The 27,988-nt window shown below is 42.3% G+C and overlaps 1 protein-coding gene across 1 annotated transcript; it reads left to right on the forward strand.

Annotated features, from left to right (window-relative positions):
• Positions 1 to 5,153: 5,153 nt before the first annotated feature.
• CCDC80 (coiled-coil domain containing 80) lies at positions 5,154 to 27,956 on the forward strand. Its single transcript, XM_074144696.1, has 8 exons — positions 5,154 to 5,560; positions 5,925 to 7,825; positions 12,169 to 12,325; positions 17,963 to 18,099; positions 18,702 to 18,850; positions 22,119 to 22,222; positions 23,880 to 23,960; positions 26,694 to 27,956. Exons 2-8 carry the CDS (start codon positions 5,936 to 5,938, stop codon positions 27,038 to 27,040), a joined length of 2,865 nt encoding a protein of 954 aa, XP_074000797.1. The 5' UTR covers positions 5,154 to 5,560; positions 5,925 to 5,935; the 3' UTR covers positions 27,041 to 27,956.
• Positions 27,957 to 27,988: the final 32 nt, after the last annotated feature.

Here is a 27,988-nt window from a genome sequence, read left to right on the forward strand (position 1 = left end):
GTAAGTGAATGAGCTGATTGTATTGCAGGACAATTTCTACTTGATCTTCTTCCAAGTGTGCAAAGCCATAAGTGGTTGCGTTTGTATAAAGCAGTTGTCAAAGAGATCAAAACTGGGAGCTCTGCATTAAGAATCCGAGTCCTAGTATTTGTGCAAAGCAAGAAGTTGCATAAGCACCAGCTTCCATCCTGCTTAAATCTGCTTTGTGCCACAAAATGGGGCCACGAGAGCCAGGAGAGAATTTCCCCTCTGTTCAGAAGGGCTCAACATCGGCTGGCAGTTCCCCAGACAAAGGAAGGGAGAAAGACAAAGAAAGCACGCCAAAGAAAGGAGGTGGCACAGGTCAGTGTTCAGACCTATGTTAGCATACAGCCCTCTTGCGCAGAGGTGCAAAAGTGAGATGAGAATCCAGGCCCTTGCAGCTGGTGAGTTCATTGCCGAGGCCGAATTCATTTAGTTGTGCAGGCATGTGATGTGGGAGAGGTAACCAGTGGCACTTCATGGGACAATCTTGAACCTCAGCATCATGAGATGCCAGTAGTACAGCTTCCCTGTGGAGTTATACTGCCATAAGAGAGGGAGGTTGGCCTCACTCATTGATGATTGGAGCTAATGAAGTCTCCCTTTCCTAATCAACTCAAGAACTATTTCTGTGACTGACTGACTGTAACTATCCCAAGACTGTTCCTGTGGTTTTCTGAAGGCTACACCTCAGCAGCTGTATCATTGAGAAACCATTTGCAGCACACTTGTGACTAGGTAACACTGTTTGCAAGGCCGGCAGATGGCAATCTTTGTATTTGTTTGCTCTTATGTATAACACTTCTATCCTAGTATACATAACACCAGTTGCATCAGTCAGTTTGGGGTAGAACTTGTGTCAGTCCTGGCCAGAAGATGTTTTGTTCTCCCTGGCTGACGTTTCCATCCCAGATGTCAACCAGATGTAGAACAAGAAATGGGTCTATGTGAGAGCCTTCCTCACTCCAGGAAGTTCTGTAAACTGGACAAGGAGAGGTGCTAAACTCAAGGCCAGCTCGAGCACAGGCCAATAATAACACCCAGACATCAGAATTTCACTGCATCTCAAACGTAGCCTGAACCTTTTGAGGCGGGACCCTGTCAGTGCCCAGGAGGCTCAACCTCAGTTTAATACATTTAATTTTAAAGTTTGTAATATTTATTTTTAAGGCCCGAAGCGTTACATTGCATCACCAGTTTCTCAGCAACGTTCCTGAGGAATCCACAGAAAAATGTATATTTAAAAAGTGAAGACTCAAATGAGGCCACCCTATTTATCAAAAGCGCCTTTCTATTTTAGGAGCTTGATCTGACTAACCAGGCACTGCTCTTTTTATTATGGGTCACCGCTTTTGCAAGCCTCCCTGTACTGACTCCTTTTCCTGCTTACATACAGGGGGCTGCAGCTCAGTTCCCCTGTTTACACTATTAGTTGTTATTTCTCCAGCTGCTGGCTGGGTTATGACCCGAGTCAGATCACTAATAATAGCCTCCTCCCCTCTCAGGAAAGTGAGGAGCCAGAGGGGTTCAAGAAACCTGTCCCTTCTAAGAGCATCAACAATGTCTGGCTTCACAGGATTCAGGCTCTGGTGCTCTCTACTCTAATAACCCCCCACTGGCATCAGCAGGGGAACCTACACCTGCTTCGCTGGCTCTCAGCTCCCCAAGCACTATACAAAGCAGCTGATGCCAGTTTTCCCAAGCCCCTTGTCTCCTTTCACCTTCCATGTAATCAGTTTGTCTGCCATTCTCTGGAGGATTGCCTGGGAGCCTATTGAAAAAGAAAGTTCTTCCCACTCACATGTCTGGTTGTCTCCTTCTTTCTGCTGCTTTATTTCTCCAGGTTATGTAGGACTGAGAAAGAATCCTAGTTCAGGAGGTAGCTGGCTTTCCATTTCATTCCTTAGCAGCTGAAATAATGTAGCTGTGCACACAACCCTTGACACATTTGATCTATGTATTTTTAAGTCTGATACCTAAAGCAGAGAGTAGAAAGACTCACAGTACTGTCAACCTTAAACAGATAAATATTTTCCCTTTGTGGACATAGCATTAACTTTCAGTTCCTTATTGAAACCACTCTGAGGGCTACAGGGTCTGTACGTTGCATTTCAACTTTCTCAAATTGCTCATGTCAGCCTGGTGGGCTAGAGAACTCATTTCCATAAGCCTACAGAGAGCTGCACTCTTCAGGAGTGGATGCTTTTTTGATCTCAAATTTCCTACATAGATGTGTCCACAGGGATCTCATTCCATCCTTTTGCCATGACTTCCAGTTCAGCCAAGAATGTCTCTTAGAGGCTTGATTTGAAGACTAGGCAGCAGAAAACCGTCACATTCTTGGTGAAATTATCCCAGAGGTTAACAGAGATCATTATTTAAAAATTGCAAGTAATTGCAATTGCTTCAAGTGTGCATTTGTCAGGATTTAATTCCTAATCATTGGATATCCTTCTGCCTTCCTCTGCTGGATTAACAAGTGATTACTTTCAGAAGCTTCTTTCCTGTGTATGCATGAGAAGATCATGACCAAGGTGTGGCTGTGCCTTCCATATAGTTATTTTCCCAGCCCCATTTCAATGGGATCATATTCAAACATCAGCTCACTTCTTGAACCCTTTGCAATCCTTTTGAAAAGCTTGATGTGCGTGGCAGTAACCTCCTTATTGCTACCATGTATGACTTCCTAACTTCTCATTGACATGCTGGCAGGCTTTCTCCTGGCTGCAATATAACACCAAAAGCTTATTTCCAGTGGCTTCGACACTGTGACTTTTAAGTCCCCTTACAGAATAGCTGACTTCTAGGATATTGTTCTTTATCTTATGCATGTTTTGTGCATTTTTTTTTTTGCTTCGTGCTGTATGACCTTGCATTGGCCCTTTAAAATATGTGTTCTCTTTACCAGGAGTCCAATGTTGTTCTGTATAAATTACTTTCTGAAAAATTCTGATGCCAAGCATTTCCAGCAGTCATTTCAAGTTTATTCCTCACCTCAGATAAAGATACTAAGAAGCATCAGCCCTGGAAATAATCCCTGTGGCTCCATGTCTTGTTGTGGGCTAGTCTCTCTCTACAGCTGCCTTACAATCCATCATCTTCACTGATCTGCCACCCTTTGATACATTTAAGACAGATTCTGTAGCATGCTACTTTTTTAAATCAGGTTGGCAGAGCAAAGTGAAGTTCTCACAGAAATTCTTCAGTGTATCTATAATTGGATAGAATAGACAGCAGAGATAATAAGAAAATCTGTTTCTTTCCTTTGTTGTCATGTATTGAGTGTGTTTTTCTTGGCTTCATTACACCTACGCAGAAAAATGATGTTTTGCTTCTGTGTGGTTTCAAACTATCACCAACAACAAGAAAATTGAGGTAATTTAGTTAAAAAAAATAAATAATCAAAACCCAAATGAAATACCTGGCTTCAGCTTCTCAGGGTCACTTTTTTTCATGTTTGTAATAAAACTGGAGGAAACATTTAAATGAAAACATCATTTTGAATTTTATTTTCTTTAAAAGGTCACATTGAAAAGTGTAATGTTTAGAGACTTTTTTTTTTTTCCATGTCAAGATTAATAAACCAGCAGACCTGTCACTAATTTAAGCAGAAAATGTTACCTACCCTTGCTCCACAGAGGTCCAGTTTTGTGGTCCTTGTGAGAGGTACGATCCTCTTACTTCCCAGCTGATGCGGGATATGATATTCTGGTAGGGCCTGTGCAGTTTTGCACTCATGTTAATGCAAGCACAGGCATCCAGCATCCTCCCCTACCTCCAGGGCAAATCACTGGCCACAGAATGCAAACTGTGGACACATATTAGCAAAACCACTACTAATATTTATCAGTGCACTGGACAACTTTTAAAGTAAAAATGAAGCAAGTTAGGAAAGAGAGAAAGAAAGAAAGTTTGTTATCCTTGAACTATTAATTTCAAGAGAAGTAGAAGGTGCACCTTCCCCACCTCCTCCACTCCCAAGATAACTGAGGTCAAATCCAGTATGTTGTCATGGAAATGTAACACCATATCTGTAAACAAGTAAAATCTTGGAAAACAGTAAAAGTACTATTAAGGTCTTGGGTGTTTTTAGGTGTTACCCATCAACTACAATTAAGTGGTGTTTCACACAGAAGGTGCATGACATACTGAAGCCGGTGTGAAACAGCTAAAGGCCAGGTGCTGGCAGCATAGCTATGCCCGTTTACGTCAGCTTAATAGAATGGTGTCATTGACACCATGAAGGGAGAGCAAAGGACATGACCCTGTCTTTACCCATGTCTCTTTAGGTATTTTTGCACCTTTTCTGTTTGGTTTTTTCACTGCTTGTGGACATTCATGGGAAATACATGTGGCTCTAATTTTAATACAATAATAAAGTATACATTCTGATATCCTTAAAAACTACAAATTAACAACCATCCATGCCCATATGATGCTTGCAGAAAAGACTACACCAACCTACGTGAGGACCTGAAAGAGAAATTGGTTGGAAAGTGTGGAGAAATTGGATTTCACTGGAGTACTCCCAGAAAGCAAACAAACAAGGAAAGGGGGAACAGGAGGCAGAAATAATGGGGTTAAAAAACAATAACGCTTAAACACCAGAACTGTTATTGACACTGATGGGGAAATGCACTTCTCACAGGACTGTTTTTTATGCAGACTGTGTCAGTTTAATGGGAGGAAAGAGAAGCCGAGGTTGTGGAACGCCAGGGAGCTGGGACGTGTGGAGGAAAGAGTTAAAGCTGGAGGCACCCTCTCTGAAGTGCTCTGTGATGCTGTGCAGTGTTTCAGCCCCCAGAGCCTTCCTCCTCCTCCTCCCTCCCTGTGTCGGAGTGGGGAGGAGGCGGGTTCTGCTGAGCTGTTAAATCCTGAGTGAAGTTTCCCCCATTTCCAGTGGCCACCGTTGTCTGAGGCTGGTTGGGAGCAGGGCTGGGGTTACCCTGACATTTCTGGGACCACGGCCAGCCAAGAAGGGAAAGAGAAGAAAAGACAAGCCTTTTACAGTTTGCTTTTGTCGAAGTGTGGAGAAAGGGGAAAGGGAAGCGTCCTCTTTTTTTTTTTTTTTTTTTTTTTTTTCAGCATCACATTCCTGTGTTTTTCGTCAGCCCGGAAAATATATTAATGCTGGTGCTTTACTCTCTGGAAACAAAGGAGCTAAACGGGACCAAGGAAGCAAGGAGTGGGAAGGAGGCTTGGGAAGTTTAAAGGAGAGAGACTCGGAGCAGCTGGGATCTCCCTTTTCTTAAATGAAATCCCTGCCTGTGAGGGTAACTGGTAGAGCAAAAAGCCAGACCTGCAGGTAAATGGAGAAGCAGAGATCCCAAAGGAAATTTCCGCTAACCTCATCCCGCTTGTCAAGAAGGTGAAGAAGAAAGCAAGCTGAAAGAGACACGGGGAGACAGACAGGCTCTGGGACCTGTTGGGCTGCATAAAGATAAACCACAGGGCAGCAGCAAAGCTGTATGGCATTGATCTCCTTTTAAAGGAAAAAGACGCGAAACCTTGTCGCTGGAAGGGGAACTTCCCTGAGAGTGTAAGTCTCAAGTCAAGTTCTTGGCTTTCTGCTCTGCTTACCGAACCCTCTCCCTGTGCATGTTTGCATGTGTGTAAGTGAAAGTGTGAGAGAGAGAGACAGAGAAGGATGCAGATCAGTGTCCTTTTGGACAGAGTCATGTTACAGACAGATGATCTCATTTTTGCATAAAATGATCCATTTTGTGCTTTTCCAAAAATAACTGTAAACTGTACAAAGCCACCAGTGCAGGACTGAGGTGTAATCAGCGCTTTTTTAAATCACAAAAGCCAGCCAGCCTGTGCTTTCCTTTTTTTATCGCTTGCGCAAGATATCATCATACTGTTAACATCTAACTTTTTCTCTTTCTCCTCCTCCCCTCCAGCGGATTGCACAATGAACTGGAGGCCAGCTCTCAGCTTAGCCCTGCTGTGGGCAGCATGGCTAGTGTGCGGCTCTGAAAAGACGGGGAAGCTAGCTGAGAGAGGGAGCCACGGTGTTCGGAAAGTGCCCCTGGCTTACAGGGCTCCAAGCAACCTCCTCAGAAGGTCTGGAGCATCCCTGAGGAATTCGAATCCCCAACACCCCGTCACCAAGAGGGATTCTTCAGCACTTCCAAAGGCACCTGCCAGTCTCCTGCATGGGGAAGCACGTTCCCAGGCCAGGGGCATGGGGACCAGAATGAGACGGGTACAGAGACTCTCAGCTGCAGCCAAATACTCCAAGTCTGAGATGATTAAGGACGAAGGGATATCCTCTGCCTCACAGTCACGAGTGGTACGTTTCCCTTCTGGGCCAAGCTCTCCCAATGTCCTGGCCAGCTTTGCTGGGAAAAATCGGGTGTGGGTCATTTCTGCCCCCCATGCCTCTGAAGGCTACTACCGGCTCATGATGAGCCTGCTGAAAAACGACGTTTACTGCGAACTGGCTGAGAGGCACATCCAGCAGATTGTGCTGTTCCATGAAGAAGGGGAAGAAGGGGGAAAAGTCAGAAGGATAACCAACGAAGGAAAAATCCTGGAGCAGCCACTAGATCCTGCCCTGATACCTAAGCTCATGAGCTTTCTGAAACTAGAGAAGGGGAAATTTGGCATGGTGCTGTTGAAGAAAACTCTGCAGGTGGAGGAAAGGTATCCTTATCCAGTCAGGCTAGAGGCCATGTATGAAGTTATTGATCAAAGCCCAATCAGAAAAATTGAGAAAATGAGGCAGAAGGGCTTCATCCAGACTTGCAAAGCAGCTGGTGTGGAGGGACAAGTGGTTGAGGAAGGCAATAACGGGGGCAGCACCCAGCCTACCCCTGGTGGTGGACATGTCCAGGTGTCAGCAAGGAAGGAGGAGCCAAGGAGGAACAATAATCAGCCAACAAGGACCAAAACAGTGAGGAAACCAATGACAACCACGGTGGCCACTCCTCTGCCTACAGTAAGGACCACTACCCTCCCTCCCACCACCACAACTACCCGTGCCACCACCCGCGCAGTGACAACAGCAAGCCGGTCTACGACAACAACTACACCCCTCCCCACCACGCAGAGGACTTGGACCACAAAGTCACATTCCACCACAGAGTACCACAGGCTGCCAGTAGCCCCCGATGTCACCACGCCACGAGTCACAGCCTCTGAGGATTTCTACTCTCCTGGGTGGAAGGGAAACCGCAGGGACCGGCAGCGCGGCCACTCAGAGAAACACCCAGTGGCCACACGGAAACCAAGCAAAGCTGCCCGCTATGACAGTTTCACAGAAGTCCCAACAGCTCCCTCAGTGCACTATACAAAGGCAAATGTGGGTAGATTTAAAGATAACCGAACAGATAGGAAAGAGTATAACCACAGGGACCTGAATGTCACACCAGGGCAACACAAACCAACTAAGACTAAACCACCAAAAAAGAAGGCCCAAGAAAAGTTACTGAGCAATGAATATGAAGATAAATATGACCCGAGCAAGCCTGCTAGTTCCCATTTAGAGGAAGAGATTGCAGCAGGAAATATTCCCCCAAAGAAAGGAAAAGAATCAAAGAAGCATGAGCGAATGGATAAACCTGAGAAGAAGAAGAAGAAGGACAGACCTGACAAGCTTCAGAAGAGTGAGAAGCAGTCCAAGAAGGACAAAGCTGACAAAAAGAGCAAGCAGGACAAAGATCGTAGCAAGAAGAACAAGAAGGGGAGCAGGACTGAGAATGAGGATTTCCCCAAGCCCAACAAGAAGCCTTTCCCACAGCCTCCCAGGAAGTCAGTGACTGACCTCCTGGAATATTTTGAAGGCAAAAGGCGGCTCATTGTAAGTAACTCGTTCATCTGAATCTTTTTTAATATATTAAGTCCAATCTCCCTCCTAGTTGGAACATGTAGAACAGAAAGTTTATAGTTGTTTTGCGTTATTCTTTGTTGGTGCTTTTGTTTAAGAGGTAAAATTTCTAGACCCAAACAATCATTTCCAACAGGGAAGGATTCACAGCCTCATGCTGGAAATCTTACATGTAGTACGAACATCAGTCAGCCAGGAATTAGGCTTAAACCTCTTCCCAGTCCCTTCCATGCACCACCATACAGCCATCAGATTATTTTGTTTCTGTGGATAGGTAGGTGCCATGATCTGTATAGATATGATCAATAAAATGAAGTTCCAGTGTGGATTACAGCTCTTCATCACTTTGGGGTACTTGGAAATGTTACCACATTTCGATGCTCAGTATGTCCTGCCAGCTGGCACACCTGTTTTATATTGGTGCTGGTGTCCTAAAACTGGAAGCAAGCCAGGTGGCTTGGCAGTACTACTGCATGTCTGACTGAGGATATGCACAAAGGCGTATGATCAGATGCCCTGAGGTGGGATTGTTACATTTGCTATTCTTTCTGATGGGAATTTGGCATTCAAATCTCCTAGACGTCTTCAGAGATCCCGTGCAAACTTTATTTTGTTTTGGGTTTTTCCCCTGCTGTTTTTATTAAACTATAACACTGTGGTAAGTTTTCAAGTCTGAGAAACTCAGCATGGTCTGGAGTTACTTGTCCCAGGGTTTAATAGTGTTGTATGTTTTTCCAACTACTTATCTGAAAAAACACTTCACCTGGGACAGGAAACAGTTTTAGCTGTAGTACAAATGTTTTTTCTGGCAGATGGCACATACTCTGCAAGGTACACTTTGAAAAACAGTTCTTTAAAAATATTATTGTGGGAGCTGGTTTCTTGCAATTATTCCACTGGAAGCTGGCCTGTTTCACAGTTATTGTCCAATAGTCGGTGTCACAAACATACCTTTGACTTTCCAATACCAATAGCTAAGATGCCAAACTAAGTTTTCAACCATTGGAATTATTTAATAATCATTCTGCTAGTGATTCACGGACCTGAGCAGAAGCTAGCTTTCTTCTCTCCCTGCTTGTTCTTCCAGCTGTAGGGGCTGTGCAGAGCTAGCAGACTTGCATTCCAGAACATGATGGAAATGGAGAAAAGACATATAGTTGAAAATTTTGAACTTGATTGAATTTTGCAAAAAAATGTCTATTACTTACTTGTTAACTAACAGTTAACCAAATCAAAAGTTCAGAGAGAGAAAATGCACGGAAGTTTGGGATCTTTGAAACTTGGTCGTGTATCTCAACGTTGAGGGTTTCAAAATATGTGCAGTATCAGGACAAATAAAAACAAATTTGAAAAAAGAGCCAAAAGCAGAGCTCACAGATGTCAGACTGCTAATTCATGACACCAACACAGTCCCAGCAACTTAAAGGCTGGTCTGAAATTTGAACCTTCTGATACTAGGCCACCTATCAGCTGCATCTCCAAGAAAAGAGTTGCACAATCTCAGGCTGTCAGGCCAAAACTCACTGAAGACAAATGGTTATGCCATGCTGCACTTCACTTTTCCAGTATCTAATGCCATCTTCAGCCTGCTTGTTCTGAAGTTTCTTGGAGAAGAGGTTTGATTTGGTCATCCGTAGAAGCAGTGATTGAACTTTGTCTCTTTGCCACGCAGGGCACGTGTGGAAAACAAACTTCTCAAGCTGCTTTGAATCCACACACATGCCTATTTGCATCCCTTCCTATCCAACTCTTCAGCTCCCTTAGAATCACAGAATCATAGAATGGTTAGAGTTGGAAGGGACCTTAAAGATCATCAAATTCCAACCCCCCTGCCATGGGCAGGGACACCTCCTCTAGAGCAGGTTGCTCAAAGCCGCATCCAGCCTGGCCTTAAACTCTTCCAGGGATGGGGCATCCACAACTTCCCTGGGCAACCTGTTCCAGTGCTTCACCACCTTCACAGTAAAGAATTTCCTCCTAATATCTAATCTAAATCTCCCCTCTTCCAATTTAAAACCATTACCCCTTGTCCTGTCACTACATTTCCTGACAAAGAGTCCCTCTCTGGCTCTCCTGTAGGCTCCCTTCAGATATTGGAAGGCTGCTATGAGGTCTCCCAGGAGCCTTCTCTTCTCCAGGCTGAACAACCCCAGCTCTCTCAGCCTGTCTTCATAGGGGAGGTGCTCCATCCTTCTGATCATCTTTGTGACCCTCCGCTGGGGAGGACTGACCTTAGGGTCAGTCCTTCCAGCTAGATAAGCTCAGCCGTTCATAAGTCTTCAAACTCCCTCTCTAGAGAATTTGCCCACACTGCTGCAGAAGTGGCTTTACCTGAGTTATTCCCCATTGTTTTGCTATACTTTTGTCTTTCAGCAGCTTTAATAGACTGGCTCCCAGGGACATTGTTTCAGTCCTCTCCCAGAAGTCTTTTAAGAGAGATGTGGGTTTTTAAGTCCTACACATCATTAAAGATTTTGGATAGCAGATTTCAGTGTGAATCTCAAACATCCAGGATTTTGAAAGCCATTCTGGATTAAGTTCGATTAATGACAACTACAGGACACAGCTGTAGAAACTGAGAAAATGTGTGGGTTTTGAGTCCTGCAGCCCCACCTCTCTATAGTGGGGCTTTTACTGCAGTCTTACTAATGTTGAGAAGTCTTGGCTCGGTGAGTTTGGGTTTTTTGTTTATTTCTCTGTGGTGATGAAATGCAGACTGACCGTTTATATAACTCCATTTATACCCACATGCATGTATATGCACATGCACGTACATACATGTGCATGCAAAATACATACAGTGTACTGCCTGGGTCAAACCAGTCCTAGCACAAACCCTTGATCTGAAGTTTGCTTTGCCTCTGAAATGATCCCTGCTTTGTTCTACAAGGTTTAATCAAGTAGATGAAATTCAGACTTGACTGCGCATTCCTGTTTAGAGCCTCCGAAACTAGGAGGACAATACAAATCAATGATCTGGTTTTGATCTCAGTCCTCAAATCCTTTTCATGATCCTTTTTTCATTTGAAGCATTTCCATGCAATTTAAAAGCATGTTACATGTTGTGGTCCAGAAATCAAATCCTCTTTGTGTCTGATTCTCATTCACCTGCGTGTCCCAATGCTGTAGTCGTGCCAGGGGGCCTTTGCAGAAATGAGACACAAATCTTATAAGCCCAGAAATGCCTCTTACATTTCAGTACATTGATGAACTGGATTTATAAGGAGTATATAATAAAAATTAGCCTCCAGGCCCTACAAAGTTAAGAAGGCAGCTAGAAGATGATTGCACCTGTTACTGACTAAAGCATAAGTTTGCAATTGAAGGACTCTGGTGATTATTTATGACTTTAAACCATAAAATCTGCATCCAGTTTCCAACTCCTTTTGTTTTGGGGGATCGGTGGCAGGTGCTTGATTACATTGGTAGAGCTGCAGCAGTCCTCTCCACCTTCTGCTGGAAATGGCTGCACAGGACCACTGCATGTTGTTACACACACACCTTCCCTGGGACATTTGCATCTCAGTCACTGATGAAGGATCTGAGTTGTGTGCTTTAAACTTTTTAAAAGCTAAATCTTTGCAATTGTTAGGAGGCCTTGAAATAAGTACTATAAGCTGTAGAGATTTTTATGCTTTTGTTGTTGTAATTGTTCCTCCTCCTCCTCTAACCGTGCCCTCTCAGCAAATATAAGTCCCAAAAGACATCAAAGCGGCTTAGAACAAACAAAAGCTAAATCAGCAGTTTTCAGATGAGGTTGCAGCAACCTTAGCAAGACTTCTTATATGGCCATCAGTTACATAAGTATTCACGTAGCCCTAGTTGTACTCAGTCCTTAAAAGTCAGACACCGGGGGCTCTGCCTAGACCATGGGGTGAGGCCAGAGTGGCTGCCATGTTCCCAGTGCTCCCACTGTGAGTGATTAGGGGGAATCCTAGATTCATGACACCACTGAAGGCTGTGAGGGAGACCTGGCAGGACTGGCAGGGCAAGAGATAATAGGAGGGTACATGGTTTTCTGTAAAATCCAGTGCCATTTCTTCTGTCAGCACTGTGGAGGGGTGGTGGAGGAGCTGGTGCCACTAGCTGGCCATGTTTCCTAAGGTTTTCCTGCGGCTGGTTGAACACCTTTGGGTCAGGCCTGGGCCTAAATATACAGTCCAAAACAAATAAATAAGATGATGCTACAGAGCTGTCAACAGCTCTACAGAAAAGAAGTCCCAGTTTGCAGAGAGTGACTAGTTCTCCTTCAGTAAAATACTCATCTGCTACCTTCCTTATACTAAACAAGCTCTTTTGTCTTTGCCACCAACCAGCTGATCACGACCCCCAAGGCGGACAACACCATGTATGTACAGCAGCGAGACGAATATCTGGAAAGCTTCTGCAAGATGGCAACGAGGAAGATCTCAGTCATTACAATTTTTGGCACCATGAACAACAGCAGCATGAAAATTGACCACTTCCAGCTAGGTTCTTTTTTTTTAAATCATTTATTTCTGTCTCGTGGGCACAATACAGGCAGCAAAGGGAGAAATCTCCCCAGCTTGGGTCAAAATCTAAGCAAGATCATTTGTTGTGGTCCAGTTGCAATTTCGAACCCATTCCTCTTCCTTCCATGCCAGCTGCACCCCTTTTGTATTTACATAAGTGTCTCTGGTATTTTCCACATTTAGGCTTCCAGGGCTGTAACTTGAGCACCTTCAGCTTTCTTTGTGGGAATTCTTAAATCCAGTAAAACAATGAAACAGTGAAAAGGCAGAAAAATGTGATGAGGGCATGGAACAGAAAGAGAAAATTAGGCTCAGCTCTACCAATATCTTGAATACTAACCTCGCTGTCTAACTAAATGGCTGCCCTAATACAATGCCCTCCCCACCTTGGATTTTGCAGGACATCAGCCATAGGTGGCTAGATATTGGCTAGCACAATTTAAACACTGCTTAAAGAAACTGGACTGTTGTCGTGAAGGAGAGGAAAGTGGGGGCCAGGAATGGTGAAGGGAACTGTTTGAGATCATAGTCAAAACTTGGCCCAAGTTAATCCTATTTTGAAGTTCAGTATTGTTATCTCCCCACTCTGCCACGTAACATTTTCTCATGCCTTTGCACTCCTCACGAGGTCATGGAAAAAGCTTCATTTTTCAGAGGCATGCACTGGCAAAATCCAGGACAGAGAGAAGCGTGCTAGTTAGACCCCTTGCTGCAAGTTCATTTCCTTCCCAGGATCAGCTTTTCCAGGCTTAAGAGCTGATTTCACTATGTTCACAAAGTGAGTATTCTCCTCCACAGTTAGGGGAGATCCAGGTGCATTTTCCCCTCTGTACTCATGGACAGATATTAGAGTATTTCAACCATAGCGTCTAGGTATGGCCAACCTTACAAATTTGCACCAGCCTACCTGATATTTAAAGGTTTACCATTTGAAGTCCTGTCATCTCTCTTTACCCATAAAGCAAGATACCCACCAGTGTGACTGCTTATTGCTGGCTATTATAAAGAGGTTCATCTCACTGAAGCCAGAGATTTTGGAGGCACTATAAATCAGACTATGAAGGACTTGAAAAGTAGCTCATTAAGCCATAATTAGTATCACCTTCTTCACATACAGAGTTCCCATATAGATGGGTGACACTGGGCATCCATCTCTCTTAGGCAGCTTTGAAACAACTGGTGTCAGTGTTCAGGTCCTGGGGAAGCACTCACCAATGCCAGTGAGAATCTTTCCTTTCATTACAGCAGGGTTTGGACAAAGACTTCAGGTCCCAGTCCAGCAAAGCACTTAAGTTTAGGTGTCTCTTGAATCATATGAATAATCTCATTGCTGTCTGCAGCTAAAGGTTAACACCACTGTGAATGCTTTGCTGGACAAAGGCAAAGAAATAGTATAAAAAGCTGTTAGTTTTGCTTATAAGTCTGCCACATCTTTCCTCTGGATGTTCATCTGGTTCTACCAGACCTTGGGAAGAGATGTGTGATGGAACAGAAAACTCAGGCCCACACCAGCTCCAGGGTATTTCAGGTCTGGCATACAACAGGCCAGAAGATCACAGATTTATGTCTGGCTTCCAGCCATGCCTCTACTACACTCAGAGGGAGAGGACCTAGTGGGGAACTGGGAGCTTTGTATCCCTGAATGACAGTGAGTCACGAATCCTGCCAGACTGTCCATTTGTGCACTTCCTTGACAAATCTGGAGCAGTACAGGATTTTCCACATCAGGCCAAGGTTACTCAAGGTCACTTTTTGTGTACCTAGACCCATCTGCCTGTCAGTGGACTGTTTAGGATTATATTTAGCTCCAGTCTGGCTAATAAACAGACATTCATTCTAACATAGACCATACTCTTTCAGCCTGTTCCAAACTTAACCTATACCCAAACTTTCCCCAAACCACACAAGCGTATATAATAGCTGAATTCTCACAGGAGGAATTAACTTGTTGAAGAAAAACACAAGACTTAAAAGGGTGTAAGTTAAACCTGACATGAAGTTCACCTTACATTTTTACCCAAAACACAAAATCCTGAGCTTTTTAAAAAGTTTAAATAATACAAATATCTTTCTATGTCTTTCTCTTCTACCATTCCTGCTTGCACGGCCTCTGCATGTCTCACCCTCTGTCAGCATCAGAAGCAGCAAAAGCGCCTAAGAAACATTTTGGTCACAGTATTTATGCTGTAGTGAGAAGCCCAGCATGATGAGGTGTACTTGTAGTGCTGCATCTTGGGGCTGAGATGCAAATGACACCAACAGAAAAGTCCACAGAAAAGACTTGTCACTTGAAATTTCAAACACATTTAGAAGTAGTGAATGAAAGAGAGCTCATTAACACTGTTTGGCCAAGATCAGCCCTCACTGAAACCAAAGAGCGTTTCCCAGTTTCCCACTTGAATGATACAAAGGCCAAGTGTCACTGCAGAGGTCTTCTCTGCACCCTGAGTCATCCATGTGGTCTCTTTTCCCCACCTCATGGGAACAGGGCTTTAGTCAACTAAACACCAGCCCCAGGCTACCTACCTTACAATCAAAGCCAATACCTAATCTATTAGGCGACTGTAGTGCTACAACAAACTGCTGAACTTTGCAACCTCATTTGAATTATTTTTAATAACTCATCCTCCTGTCTAGCTGCTAAAGATGTATGGAGAAAAGTTTCCACAGTCTTTTAGTGACCTTTCTAAAAAGAGTGAACAGAGTATTTTGCAGGTAGCAGCAGGCAATCTCAACTCCCGTTCTTCATGCTGATCCCAGGTGTCCTGTATGCGGTGGAGGTCAGGGACAAGTGGTGAATTGGAAAGAGGTGATTAGATTAACTTCTTTTTTTTCTCCCTGGAAATCTGTCCCAGTTTGAAGTAAAACAGAACCAATTTTCTGTTCTGTAATTTTACATCTTAGCTAGGCCTCCTCTAACTCTCTGAAATTAACAGCATATTGTGGAGAAAACTGCTCGTTCTCAGAATGATAAGACCAATGCTTGTGCTCCGTGCCAGGGAATGGTATGCAGGGAGGCCCTTCCTTATACTTATTGCTATAACAACCAAGGTCAGGTAAATTTATTATTATTTGCCCCAGTGGAGGGTTGGAAATGGAAAAATGTAGAGGGGTCACATCATTGGGGAGGAGTCGACAGGACAGGTGACCCAAACCTGACCAGCTGAGATGGGGTATTCCATCCCATCTGCCCCATGCTCAGTATAAAAGCTGAGGGATCAAAGGGTCAGCTCTCTTTCTTCGATGGCCGACATCTGAAGAGGACTCTGTCTGTTCATCTGCCTTTGATCGCGATCTGTGTGTTCCTGACTCCAGAGTTGAGTCCAGTCTGGGACTTCCCCAGTGCCTGCCGGTGACGTGACTGTCATCCTGGGAGCCTGATACAGTTTTGTATATATTGTATCTATTCCATTATTTTCTTCTTTTTGATTTTAATATTGTCTTCATTAAAGTAGTTTAGTTCATTCTAAACTTCTAAATCTCCTTATCTCTTCCTCTCCTCTCTTTTTGGGGAGGGGCGGGGGGAAGGGCCATCTGTCAGTCTGGTTTTGGTAAATTCTGCTGAAACCACAACAAAATCACTTCTAAGTTTGAAAGGCAGGCCAGCCTTTGTGGCATTAATTTTTTTCCCCCTGAAACATTTTTCTGTATCACTCTTGTCATCTAATTTTCTTCTCTAAGTTGCGAGTTTTGAAAGAACAATGAAAGTATAAAATGCTATCTTAATGTTGATATCTACAGTCTTTAAAGCAGAAGAATGCCATGGGTCAGTTGGTCTAAGGTACTGCACCATACAGCTGTTTTCCATCACATTTCACACTAACACCTTTTGCATTATTCTACCTCCATATAGGCCAATGAGATAGTCTATGCTTTTGTAGGGAATTGTTTGCAGACGTAAGTATGAATTTTTTGGTCTATGTTTAAATGGTCATGTTTGCCATTAGTAACACTAAATCAAGCATTGATGCATGATTTACAGACGTTTTACAAAGCAAATAACCAATTAGCCCATCCAGCAACCCATCCAATAGAGAATCCATAACATTGCTTATAATTCTTTACAAATCTTTCAACTGAGGTACATATAACCATGCAAAACCATATAAATTATGTCTTTAGCTTGATTAGTATATATAATATATATGGTTTGTTATTTTTCTGTAAGAAGTGGGTCCAAGATGTGAAACCTGAAGGTCAGGTTATGATTCAGACATTTTCCCAAAGTTTTAACTCAGAAGTTTTATTCAGTCTATTACACAGATTGGACCTACTTCAAAATTTGAATCAGATCAGTATGTTCCTTAAAACCTCTGGATATTTAGAAAATTATTTAAAATGCCTTTTTGTATAATGACTCAAATCTTTTCTGTTGCTGTGTGCTCAATTTGGATCAATTAATCTCATCTTTATTTGCTGGTGAGTAACAGTGGAGCAGGGACAGGAAAGTTGTAACTCTGGCTTCTAGCTCTTGATAGGCTATTGTGACTCTGACTTCAGGCGAGTCACTTAAGCTGTGGCTGAGATTTCTAAGTGAGGATATGAATGTTTATATTCATAGTGGTGTCATAGGATATGCGCAAGTAATGTTTGCAGAGAACGCTTTGGTGTCCAGGTAACATTTTACTTTGTGTGCAGCAGCCTGTCTTTACCTTTCCAGGCCCACAGTTGCACATGGAGGGCTGTTCCAGCATTGTCGCAGTTGTATAGGGCTGTGCTGGATGCTACAGCTGAGGCTGAGCTGACGACAAGGAGGCTTTCAGGACTTGGTCCTAATACACCCTGGTTCCAGGGGAAGTAAGGAACCTCAGTACCTCCACAGGCTGTCTTGTACATGCTTCAAATCTCTGTCTTCAGGGCTTTTTTCCTCCTCAAGCACATCTGAGTATTTTCTTAGGGTAGAGCAGAGAGTAGGTACAAATCATTCTCAAAATCAAGGTTTTTCCTGTCAGGATACTAGAATGGGAAATGAACATCAGCAAGCAGATGGAGGAGGAGTGCCACAGCAGGGTAACAGAGAGACCTGAAGAGCTAGGACTGAAGTATTCAAGACACATTAAACAGTTTCTGGTTTCTTGTTGTCACTAAACTTGCCATATAACTTCCTTAGACTGGAAAGGTTAACTCTAGCGTCCTGGCCAACCTTAAGTTGTTCTAGTTATATTTCACTGACTCAAATTCTCTATGCTGTTTCATTTGGATATAGTGTTTTCCAGCTCCTGTCCTAAATTGTTGAACAGTTTCTATTTTCTATTCCAGAAGTGGCTGCATTTCAGCTGGTGAAATTCTTAGTACAGGCATATACATGTATAAGCATATTGAAAAAGTCCAAAAGATCTTTCCAAGAAAAAGCAGGCAATCAAGATTTTTCAAAAGCAAGTAGAAATGTTGACTACTGAATGTGCCTTATGACAGACTGATTTAAAAAAAATACTGGGACTGAAAACTGGACAGTTAAAAGCCATAGTGCCATCCTGATGCTTTTTAATATCTTGCCTATGCAGCAGAAAAAGGGCTTCTGGGAAATGAATTTTCCCCTTTCTTTCAAGGTGAAATTAAAGACAGAGTGTTGTGAGATTCCATGACTATTTTTATTTCTCCTTTGTCTCACATTAAGATAATGAAAAGCCCATGAAAGTGATAGAGGATGAAGATCTTGTGGACCAGCAGCTCATCAGTGAGTTGAGGAAAGAGTATGGGATGACTTACAATGACTTCTTCATGGTGCTGACGGACACTGACATGAAGGTCAAGGTGAGGGTTTTGAATCTTTGAAATACAAGGCATTGGAAAAATTTTAGGGCATGTGAGGCATGTAAGAGACTGATGCAGGACTTTTGGTCATTGCTGGAGGACAAGCGAAAGGGACAGTAGGATAAATTTTCAGGAATTAGGTAGCTATCTTAATTTTCTGCAGTTAGGGGATTTTGGGAATTGTGGGTTTCTGATGGGATGGTGAGCTGAGACCATAGGAACGGGACACCCGCAGCAGCAGGGGTTTTAATGTAGTGCCTGGCATTCTAAAACACAGTTTGGCCACTCAATAGGATGACAACACATTGCATAAGGACAATGCTCTAGTTGAATGGCCTTACAAAAGAATATAATGACAATTTGTTGCCTGCAGTGGCCTGGCCTTATCACATTGGGAAAATACTGAAAATATGCCACTTCCAAAGAGCAGTCTGACTGCGAAACCTATAATATTTTCCATGGTTTCTAATCTGCTTTAGGCCTTGTTATCCATGTGTAAACAGGAATACTTGAATCTCTATATATCCTACAGTGCTGTGATACCTGCAGAAAGATTGCTAATACATGCATACTTTTATCCATCTGTTCTTTTTTGTAAACAGCAATACTATGAAGTACCCATAGCAATGAAGTCCGTGTTTGATTTGGTCGACACCTTCCAGTCACGAATTAAAGACATGGAAAGACAGAAAAAAGAGGGCATTGTCTGCAAAGAAGATAAGAAGCAATCCCTTGAGAGCTTCTTATCCAGGTAATACCTTCTGTTCTTATCTGCTGCTTGTTCTTATAATTATTGTCTTATTGGAAAAATACCCATCCAGCTATTTCTGTGATTATTTAATATAGATTTCTCAGTATTTACAGTCTTAAGCAAATACAGAGATGTAGCCATAGCTGCGTGCAGTCCTATACAGAGCACTGGAAGTCAGGATGCATGTTGTGTTTCCTGACTGACTGCACATTCTTTGGACACCAACTTTCTGTACCTCAGTACCCCCATCACAACATGGAGATAATAACACAGATTTGCATTAGAAGAGCAAATAAGGATTAATTCACAGATGCTAGCTCAGTGTTTTGAATCTATGAAGCACAGTGTTTATGTGTTTCAGTCATGAACCATCACAATCTCATTAATCCCATTCTAATCCCTTCCATGTAGTTCAAATCAGTAATTAATTCTCTCTAACTTCCTTCTTATCCTGCTAGAGATAACAATTGGTCTTTGCCAGTATTAGTCATACATATTATTAAAGGTCTTGCAGATGTCTCTTGCCAAATGTTTGAGAGACCTTCTGCAGAAAGACAGTTTTGTTTATGCAATTTCTATATGCTATATTACTGCTCTACCTGCAAGACCTAAATTCCAGGCAATAAACATGTCTGGACTGTGGGAACTCAGATCCACAGAAGAGTTGTAGTGCTATAGCCCTCTCTGTTACAGGATTATTTATATGAAATTAGGTCTACCCCGTCACTCTAGGCTTTACCTGTTACTAATGTATCCTCCTCACCTACTATCTGAATCCATGGGAATACAGTTAATGGCAGATGGCTATAAAAATAACCAAGGCAACATGATAGATTATGACTTGAGGGGGAAAGGAGCAACAGGTAATGAGTAGGCTGTTGGTTCATAAACTATTTAAAATTCGATGGCCACTTCAACAGAAAGAGAACCTTTAACAAGATCCACGCCACCCACCTCACCACCTCCTGTTTAGGTCTCAGTGATTCATCCTCAAGACCACCAAGAAGAACCACAGTTTGGAAACAGCTGACCAACACAAGAAAGAGCTTGTATGCTGGAAAGTGCCATGCCCCAAATCCTTCTTTGCTTGCAAACAGCCCTTGTAATAAACACACATTAGAAAAACAGGCAGGAAAAATGCAGAGTGGTGCATCTATAAACAGAACTGCCACTGCACAGAATGCATTTGTTGTTTGTGAAACAAGCATCAGGCTTTAAATATTGGGTGGACTTCAATAGCCACATGAACTGGTCAGATTCCCAGCAAGATTAATTCCAGCTTTGTCCGAGATTGTCTTCCCAGCTGAACAAGAGTCCTGGCATAATCTCCCTGGTGTTGCTCATTGGGGAGGTCAGTTATAATAATGCAAATATTGTTCTTAGCAAGCCTGGCTGGTGTGCAAGGAGACCATGAGAACCAGAGCCAGATTGAGTAAAGCTTAAAAGCCACATGTATCAGGAGAAGATCCTTGAGTTTGGTGAGGGGAGTCCCCCTGGAATACCAAGACTCTGGCTGTGCTGCAATCTGGGCTCAGAAGCAAGAATGCGAAGTAGGTAGAAGAGGAAGAAAGGATGCACCTAGGGAAGAGTCTGGCAGATTTGTCAGGACAGGAGTACTGGCCTATGGCTCCTGATGTCAGAAATAAGGTATAATTCTGTACATTAGTGATGGTGAACTAACAGCTGTAAAGGACCAATTGAATTAATTTCTCAGTAAGATGTAGCCCCAGACAAGTACACTAGGTATAGGGATTGCCTGGGGCAGGGGTATAAACAGCTTGAGTGGCTTTCAACCCTTTTCAGCTCTGTGCATCTCCAAAGGAGACATTCAAAAAACCAGAAAGGAATTAGAGTATTTTGAAGCTGCTCACAGATAAGATACCATCCTGATTTATGCCCTAGATAAAATATAATCCAATGTTTACATTGTCGGTCACTGTTTATATGTAGCCAGGTGCTTTTGCAATACAAAATATCAGAAAGATTATTTTTTCCCCATTTTCAGAATAACAAAACAATTTTTGCCCCCTTTACTTCATGTCACGTATGTGATTCTTAATACTTCTCAATGCTTCTCATTCCTGTTCACATACTTGTATAAGCACACCTATGTCTCTTTGCTCTTCCTCCTGAGCAAGATTAAAATTGGGGAGCTTTGCTTTTCAGTGATTTACTTTTTTAATTCTAAAAATAGATGCAGTATCAGTCAGTCAACAAGGCAAATACATCATCGTCCTCTGTTCTTTCAGCAACTTCTTCTGTGACTTTGAGCAAGTATCACCTTATTTTCTGCTCCTCTCAAGTGGAACAGAATTGACCCATTACATTAGCCTTTATTTTGAGACCTTCACATGGTGCTGCAGAAAGGCAGGCTATTATTATAACAGAGTAACATCTGCATCCATTTAAAAGATCATTTCCTGCTATAAAAATATCCCTGCAGCTTTGCAAATTCCTTTAAAACTGATTTATTTAGGTTTAATGGAGAAGTACCTTTATTCAAAAAAGGGGTTGTTTGGGAGAGTATCAAAACCCCCTATAGTTAGAATTTTTAAAGGTTTCAAGTGTCCTTATAGCATTGCCTTTCTTTGAGAGGACAGCAGAAGGTGCTCCTTGTGCAAAAGTTTGATTAGATGGGGCATTCTCTATTAAAGAAAAAATATCGAAGATTTATCTTATTGCCCCATGCATGCCTTATATAGCCACAGGCTCACACAGCTACACACATACAAACAAGCTCAGCTTTGAAGCCATGTTAAAGGTATTTTGAGCAAGTGTGGTAGAGAAGAAAAAGCTCAGTGAGTATTTACACAGAAGTATGAGTTATGTCTGAAATGAAGATACACCCTAATTCTCAGACAGCCGTTGGACTGCAAAATAACTGTGCAGTTCCAGGAGTGGTGAATGACGTAAAAGCTGAATGTCTAGTGAGGAATCCTACAGGAATCTTTCTTTCCCTTGAATATACACTTCTCAGCATTGTTGTAACTACTGAAGGGGCCTTTGAGCAAAGATCATAAGCTTTGCAGTGTTTGTTTGGTGTAGCAGCGAAACTGCAGATGTTTCTTTGAGAGTTCACAAGTTGTAAAATTCAAAACAAGCTTTATCCTCTCCCAGTGATGGATAGAACTGGGAAGATCTCCCATCCAGCTGTTGCCTAAAAGTTGGGAGAGATATAACCTATCTGAGCCTACAGAGAACAAAAATGCTGAGATGACTTGAGCCATATGTCATGAACGTGCCCTGTTGCACTCTCTTCTCTTTCCAGGTTCCGATGGAGAAGGCGGCTGGTGGTGATCTCTGCTCCCAGCGATGAGGACTGGGCTTATTCCCAGCAGCTTGCTGCTCTCAGTGGACAAGCCTGCAATTTTGGTGAGTCAAAAGAAATTATACTCTTGCTCCCCAAAACCACATCCTTCCTGGTGATGTGATGGATTCCTTTGCTCAAGTCTGAACCTAGACAGTCTGAGGAGTCCAACAACTGAAAAGTTTGCTGTAGCTACTCCAAATACAAATGGAAAACACTGTACTAAGCAGATAGCACAGCACAAATTCTTACCCTGACAGCTAAGACAGCTAAACAAAGAGTTCCCTGGAATCACTTGTGTGAGGCAGAAAAGCACTCCAAAGCTTCTCTTTGGGCTTGTACTTCAGGAGATCAATAGTATTTTCCTTTTCTTACTGCATAAATTAACAACATAAATAAAATCAAATTTTTAAAAAAATAACAACATAAAAAAATGCTTTGGGAAGGGCAGATCCTCTTACACCCGGCTCAGAACTGGACCAGGTACCAAGGAGATGCATGGACGTCAGGTCTGTTTTTTTCTTTTTCTTCCTGCTTCATTGCCAAAAGCTGTAAAAATATTAATGGAAGCAGCTTTAACCCAATGTGGACCCTCCCAGCCACCTAACTAGATACTTAAGGTCCAGCTATATAGTCAGCAGAGAGAGATGGGCCCCTCTGGGAGGCAATTAAGAGCAAAACTCAGAAACACTCCTCTGTCTTTCCATCATGAAGCCCTGAGAGACTGACTCTAACTTGGGCTCCTAGCGATGCAAGTACTATATAGGGCCTAGACTTGACTCCTACAACAGAATAAAACAGGTCCCATTCAAAAGCCACTACTTCAATACATTTCAGTTATGCCTAGAGATCTGCATAGTATCACTGCTACACTGTTTATTCATAATCACCTGGCTTTCATTCAGCACCATCTCATTTGGTAACTACCAAAGTAAGCTGTGACATGGACCACTGTAAAATGCTTTCTGAAGAATGGAATGTAAGCAAAACAGCTAATTCTCCCCACCCTTTGTTAGGGACAGCTTGAAGGAGATCCAGGGAGTTCTTAAAGCATTTGTCCTCAATGATTTTTTTTAACTAAGTGATATGTTTCCAAGTATCTTACTTCCAAGTTGTAAAAACAGTTAGATCAAAGATTTTGTAGATCATACAGACTCACAGTATACAAGCAGCTTCTACAGCCCCTAAGGTCTTTCTTCAAAGCAGAGGTGACAGTTCAAGCCTCTGCCCAGAACAAATGAGAAGAGTGAATGCCTGTCCTAAGCCATTCTCTGCAATCATTTGGAGTCTGACTGTGATAGGTTATATTGCCTCGAAATATTTTGTTGCTGTGTATGACAATTAAGAGCTTTACTAGTGAACGAAACAGTGCAGAGGCATTCTGAATTTGGTTAATGGCCTCTAATTCACTGGTGTGCTAGATGCTTGTATCCTTATGCTACGGAACCACACCAAATGCTGTTGTCCTTGGGACAATAGCAAGAGGTTTTATGCAACTGATACCACGTTTATTTGACACATTAGTTTATCCCCATGTTTGGGACAGGTGATGTGACTGGCACAGACTCCAGAGAAATCAGTAACTCTTCTTCCCAGAGTGCTGCTGAGACTGGCCCCTAATTTAGCATGCACAGACCTGTGCATCAAAAAAACCTGAAATCTGCCTGAGAATGAACAGAGAGAACTCATCTGATGAAAAAAACTGCTTCGTTTCCTCCACAGGTCTGCGCCATATAACTATCCTCAAATTGCTAGGACTTGGAGAAGATATTGGTGGTGTCTTAGAGTTGTATCCAATTAACGGTAAGTGACTTTTTCCAGTTTCTTCAGTACTATGCATGAAGATCATTACCTAGTGCTGAGTGTTTCTTTGCTGTAATTTCTTTAGAGGGATGGATATGACTGTTTTTCTCTTTTGCTTTGTTTCTTTTAAGAAATAATACACCAAAGCAAACCATAAGTTTTCTTGGTGTTCCTGTGGTAAACATTCCATTGCTTCTTCAGGACAGAAAAGTCTGAATATCATCTGGAAGTCATCTCACATCTTTATCTCCCACCTAAATATACAGTCCCAAGTACACTCCTCTGCCTGCCTTGCAGTCAAAGACAAAGGGATGTCGATGCCTTTTACACGCTCAAGAGTTTGCAGGGCTAATAGAACATAGACCCAGCAACTTCTCTTATATGGGTCCCTCATTCTCTTCATATAATAGTTTGGGTTGGAAAGGACCTTTTAATGCCACATGCAGGGACATCTTTCATTGGATCAGGTTGCTCAAAGCCCCATCCAACCTGCCTTTGAACACTTCCAGTGATGGGGCATCCACAACTTCCCTGGGCAACCTGTTCCAGTGCCTCACCACCCTCATCCTAAAAACCCTCTTTCTCATATCCAATCTAAATCTACCCTCTTCCAGTTTAAAAACATTACCCTCTGTCCTGTCTCTATGAGCCCTGGTAAAAAGTCTTTCTCTGTCATTCTTATAAGCAAGTCCTATTTAAGTATTCCACTTGCTCCCAGCAGGCTACTTCAAGTAGATCTTTGGAGATCTCACTGTTAGGGTACATTTCAAATGCTACAGGTTCCTCCACTACCTAATCCCAATGACTGCCTCCACCAGCGGACAGACAAAGACGGGAAGGAGCTTATTTATGCCATTGCCATTCCTACAGCTCTGTACATGATAGCATCTTAGTCCTTCTACCACATATAGATGTAAGTCCATGCCAAAGAATGAATATGAACAGAGGAAGCAGATGTCATACTTCTTCCATCAACACTTTTGCAGCCTCCACTTTTCATTGAAGGACTTTCTGACCTTGGTTATAGCTGTTATTTGTTAAGATCAACAGATCTCTTCAATATACTTGTCTAATTTCCCTTTGAATTCACATTAACTTCTAGCATGTGTGCTCCTATGAGAACCTCTACAGATCTGCAAGGTACCTTTTTTTTTGTCCCAAGCATGGCCCCTATAGATTCGAAAACCCTTAACTCTTGGTGTGGGGGGAAAAAAAGGTAAACACTTAATCCCTATTCATCCCTGCAGTGACATTCACAATCCTGTTGACCTCCTCCAAGCCATTTATTACACAGACTGCAGTCTTTACTTTACTGGTCATTTCTCATACAGAGTTTATTCCATACCTATGATAAACCTTGTTTCCTTTCTGACTTTTTTTCCCAGTTCTACCATTATTTTTTTTTTTTTTGAGGTGAGAGAACCAGAATTGCATGCAGTTTTCAAGAGGCACACAAACAATAGGTTTCCGTAGTGGCATAATTATACTCTGTTTTGGTTTTTATTATTTTCTTCATGGTTTATAACATCTGTTTTGGCTTTTGACCATTAGTGAACACTGAACTAGCCTTTCATGAAACTCTCTTTCATAGCCCTAAGACCTCAATGCCAAGTGGTAATGATCAGACTTCACCATTTCTTATGTGGAGTTAGCAAAACTTTCACCATGTGCATCATTTTACTTCAATTTGAAGAGAACTTCTTCCATCATTTTATTAACCAGTCATACAGCCTTACAATGGTCTTCTGCAATGCTTCATAATCATTCGCTGCCCTTACTACTCTGAGTATCTCCATACCTCCAGTACAGTTCCTCACCTCCATTCTCATACCTTATGTGTGTCATTTACAAAGATGTTGAATGGCACCAGTCCCAGCACAGACAACCCCCCAACTCTAGGAACTGATCATTCACTCCCATCTTGTTTCTGCCTTTCAATCAAGCTATCAAGGTTCCTTTCTGAGCATTCTGGAAATCCACATAGCCTGTATTGGCCAGATCCCCCATAGCCACCTGCTTGCTGACCTCCTTTGGAGAACCTCAACAAGTCTGTAAGACAGGATGCCACTTTCTAAGTGTCCTGTTGCCAAGTCAACTATGTATATGTGTGCATATACATAAATATATATGTAGGGGTCCACTGATCTTATTTGTCTTGTACTTTCTACTCATTTACCCAGCACAGAGTTCACACTCTTCATGAAGTTCACCAGATTTGTGCCAGAACATATATTTTAAAGCGGACATGACATCTACCACATCCCATATCTTGCATATCATGACAGTTCAAGAGTGAGGCTCTATACCACCACTAGTGACCCAGCAAAGTCATCCTGCAATTCTGTCACACTTCAATTCTCGTGATTTCTTTTACTATGACTGCTTTTCATGTATGCCTTCTGCATTATGTGAGCCAGCGACCCAAACTGCACAGAAGCCAAAGAAGTGCATGTGTGTTGGGTGACAAAAAGGTGTGCCACACTCTTAGTAGCTTCAGCCTAGAGAATAAAGACAAGTTTTCTAAACCTAACAAAGCCATTAAAAATACATCTTAAGTTCACAGTGGAGCAGATTAATTTCAGAATCAAGAAATCCTGAACTTGTAGATGACAAGAATCTTACATTGCCAACTATTGGGCTCTATCCTATCTCACATTGCTAACTCACTTACCTACAAACTGCCATCGTTGCCTAAGCAAAATACCAATGTTGTTTTATGTGATCACTTTCTAGGAAGCTCTACTGTCGACCGAGAAGATATCCCGGCTAATTTGGTGAAGGACATTCGAAATTATTTCCAGATTAGCCCAGAATATTTCTCCATGCTTCTAGTTGGAAAGGATGGAAATGTCAAATCTTGGTATCCTTCTCCAATGTGGTCTATGGCGATTGTGTATGATCTGATTGATTCCATGCAGCTTCGGCGACAGGAAATGACAATTCAGCAATCACTCGGCATGCAGTGCCCAGATGATGAGTATGGTGGGTATGGTTACCATAGCTATCACCAGGGATACCAGGAAGGTTACCAAGATGACTATCGTCACCACGGAAGTTACCACCATGGATATCCATACTGAAAAGAGCAACTTAGCCTCCGACTGCCCTGTGTCTATTTTCTAATAGCTATCTGAGCAATAGGTGGTCAGCTGTGGAAAGTCTTCCCAGGCCACCTAGGTATCCATGCCTTGTTCTTCCACAGTTCAATCAAAGGACTTTGGTCATTTGCCTTCTCAAAAACGCAGAAGCCTTTACAGTGAAGCAATTCAAACCAGTAGTATTGAAGCTTTAAACAATAAAGACTCCTTTATATTTTTAAACCTTTATAAACAAAGGGCATCAGCAGGTGCTATTTGTATTAAAACCAAACAAAAAAACCCCACAGCCCCAGTCCATGGACACTACCACAGGGCAGGACATGAACTGTCCAACAAATATTGCAATGCTCTTTTGAGTATTTTTTTCTAAGGAGAAAAAAAAAAGTATATTTATTGGAAAGTGAGATTGCATTGTGCTTATGAAAAGAAGCAAAGAATCACACTTCAGAACTTTCCCAGAAAAGGAAAATTTAAGAAAGAAGCATGGGGCAGGCTCTTTAATAATAACAACAACAATACTTTGTCTAAAAAGACACCATCCCTTCTACAGTGTGTTAACATTGTAATTAGCTGACTTTATCAATGAAAATAAGAATCTATGGCTGTAGCAGGATTTGTTCCCATACAACACAATGTAAAGTTCTGAACTACAAAGCTTCCTGCATGGCCATTTATGGTCCCTGATCTCTTAGGTCCTGCCCACCTGACAATTAAATCCAAGCTAATGAGAGCTAAGTGGAAACAGCAACCACAGTTAGCATTGTCTGAAATACAGAAAACTGAAAAGCATTATTTTCATCAGAACAAAAGGAAAAAATTCTCATTTGCATATATTTTAAATGTGTTGTAACTAGCTCTCTATAATAATGTTTTTAATTAAACTATTGCTCTAAATTTCAAATTTCCTTCTACCTCTTCTTCTCATACCCC

The sequence above is a fragment of the Numenius arquata genome, chromosome 1, assembly GCF_964106895.1.
Source record: "Numenius arquata chromosome 1, bNumArq3.hap1.1, whole genome shotgun sequence".
In the NCBI taxonomy this organism is placed as follows: domain Eukaryota; kingdom Metazoa; phylum Chordata; class Aves; order Charadriiformes; family Scolopacidae; genus Numenius; species Numenius arquata.

Bases quoted from the DNA above. Each gene is read 5' to 3' on its own strand.
- CCDC80 (XM_074144696.1), top strand. From the start codon at position 5,936: ATGAACTGGAGGCCAGCTCTCAGCTTAGCCCTGCTGTGGGCAGCATGG. The intron at 18,100-18,701 runs GTGAGGGTTTTG...TTTTGTAAACAG, and splicing joins ACACTGACATGAAGGTCAAG to CAATACTATGAAGTACCCAT. The intron at 22,223-23,879 runs GTGAGTCAAAAG...TTTCCTCCACAG, and splicing joins TGGACAAGCCTGCAATTTTG to GTCTGCGCCATATAACTATC.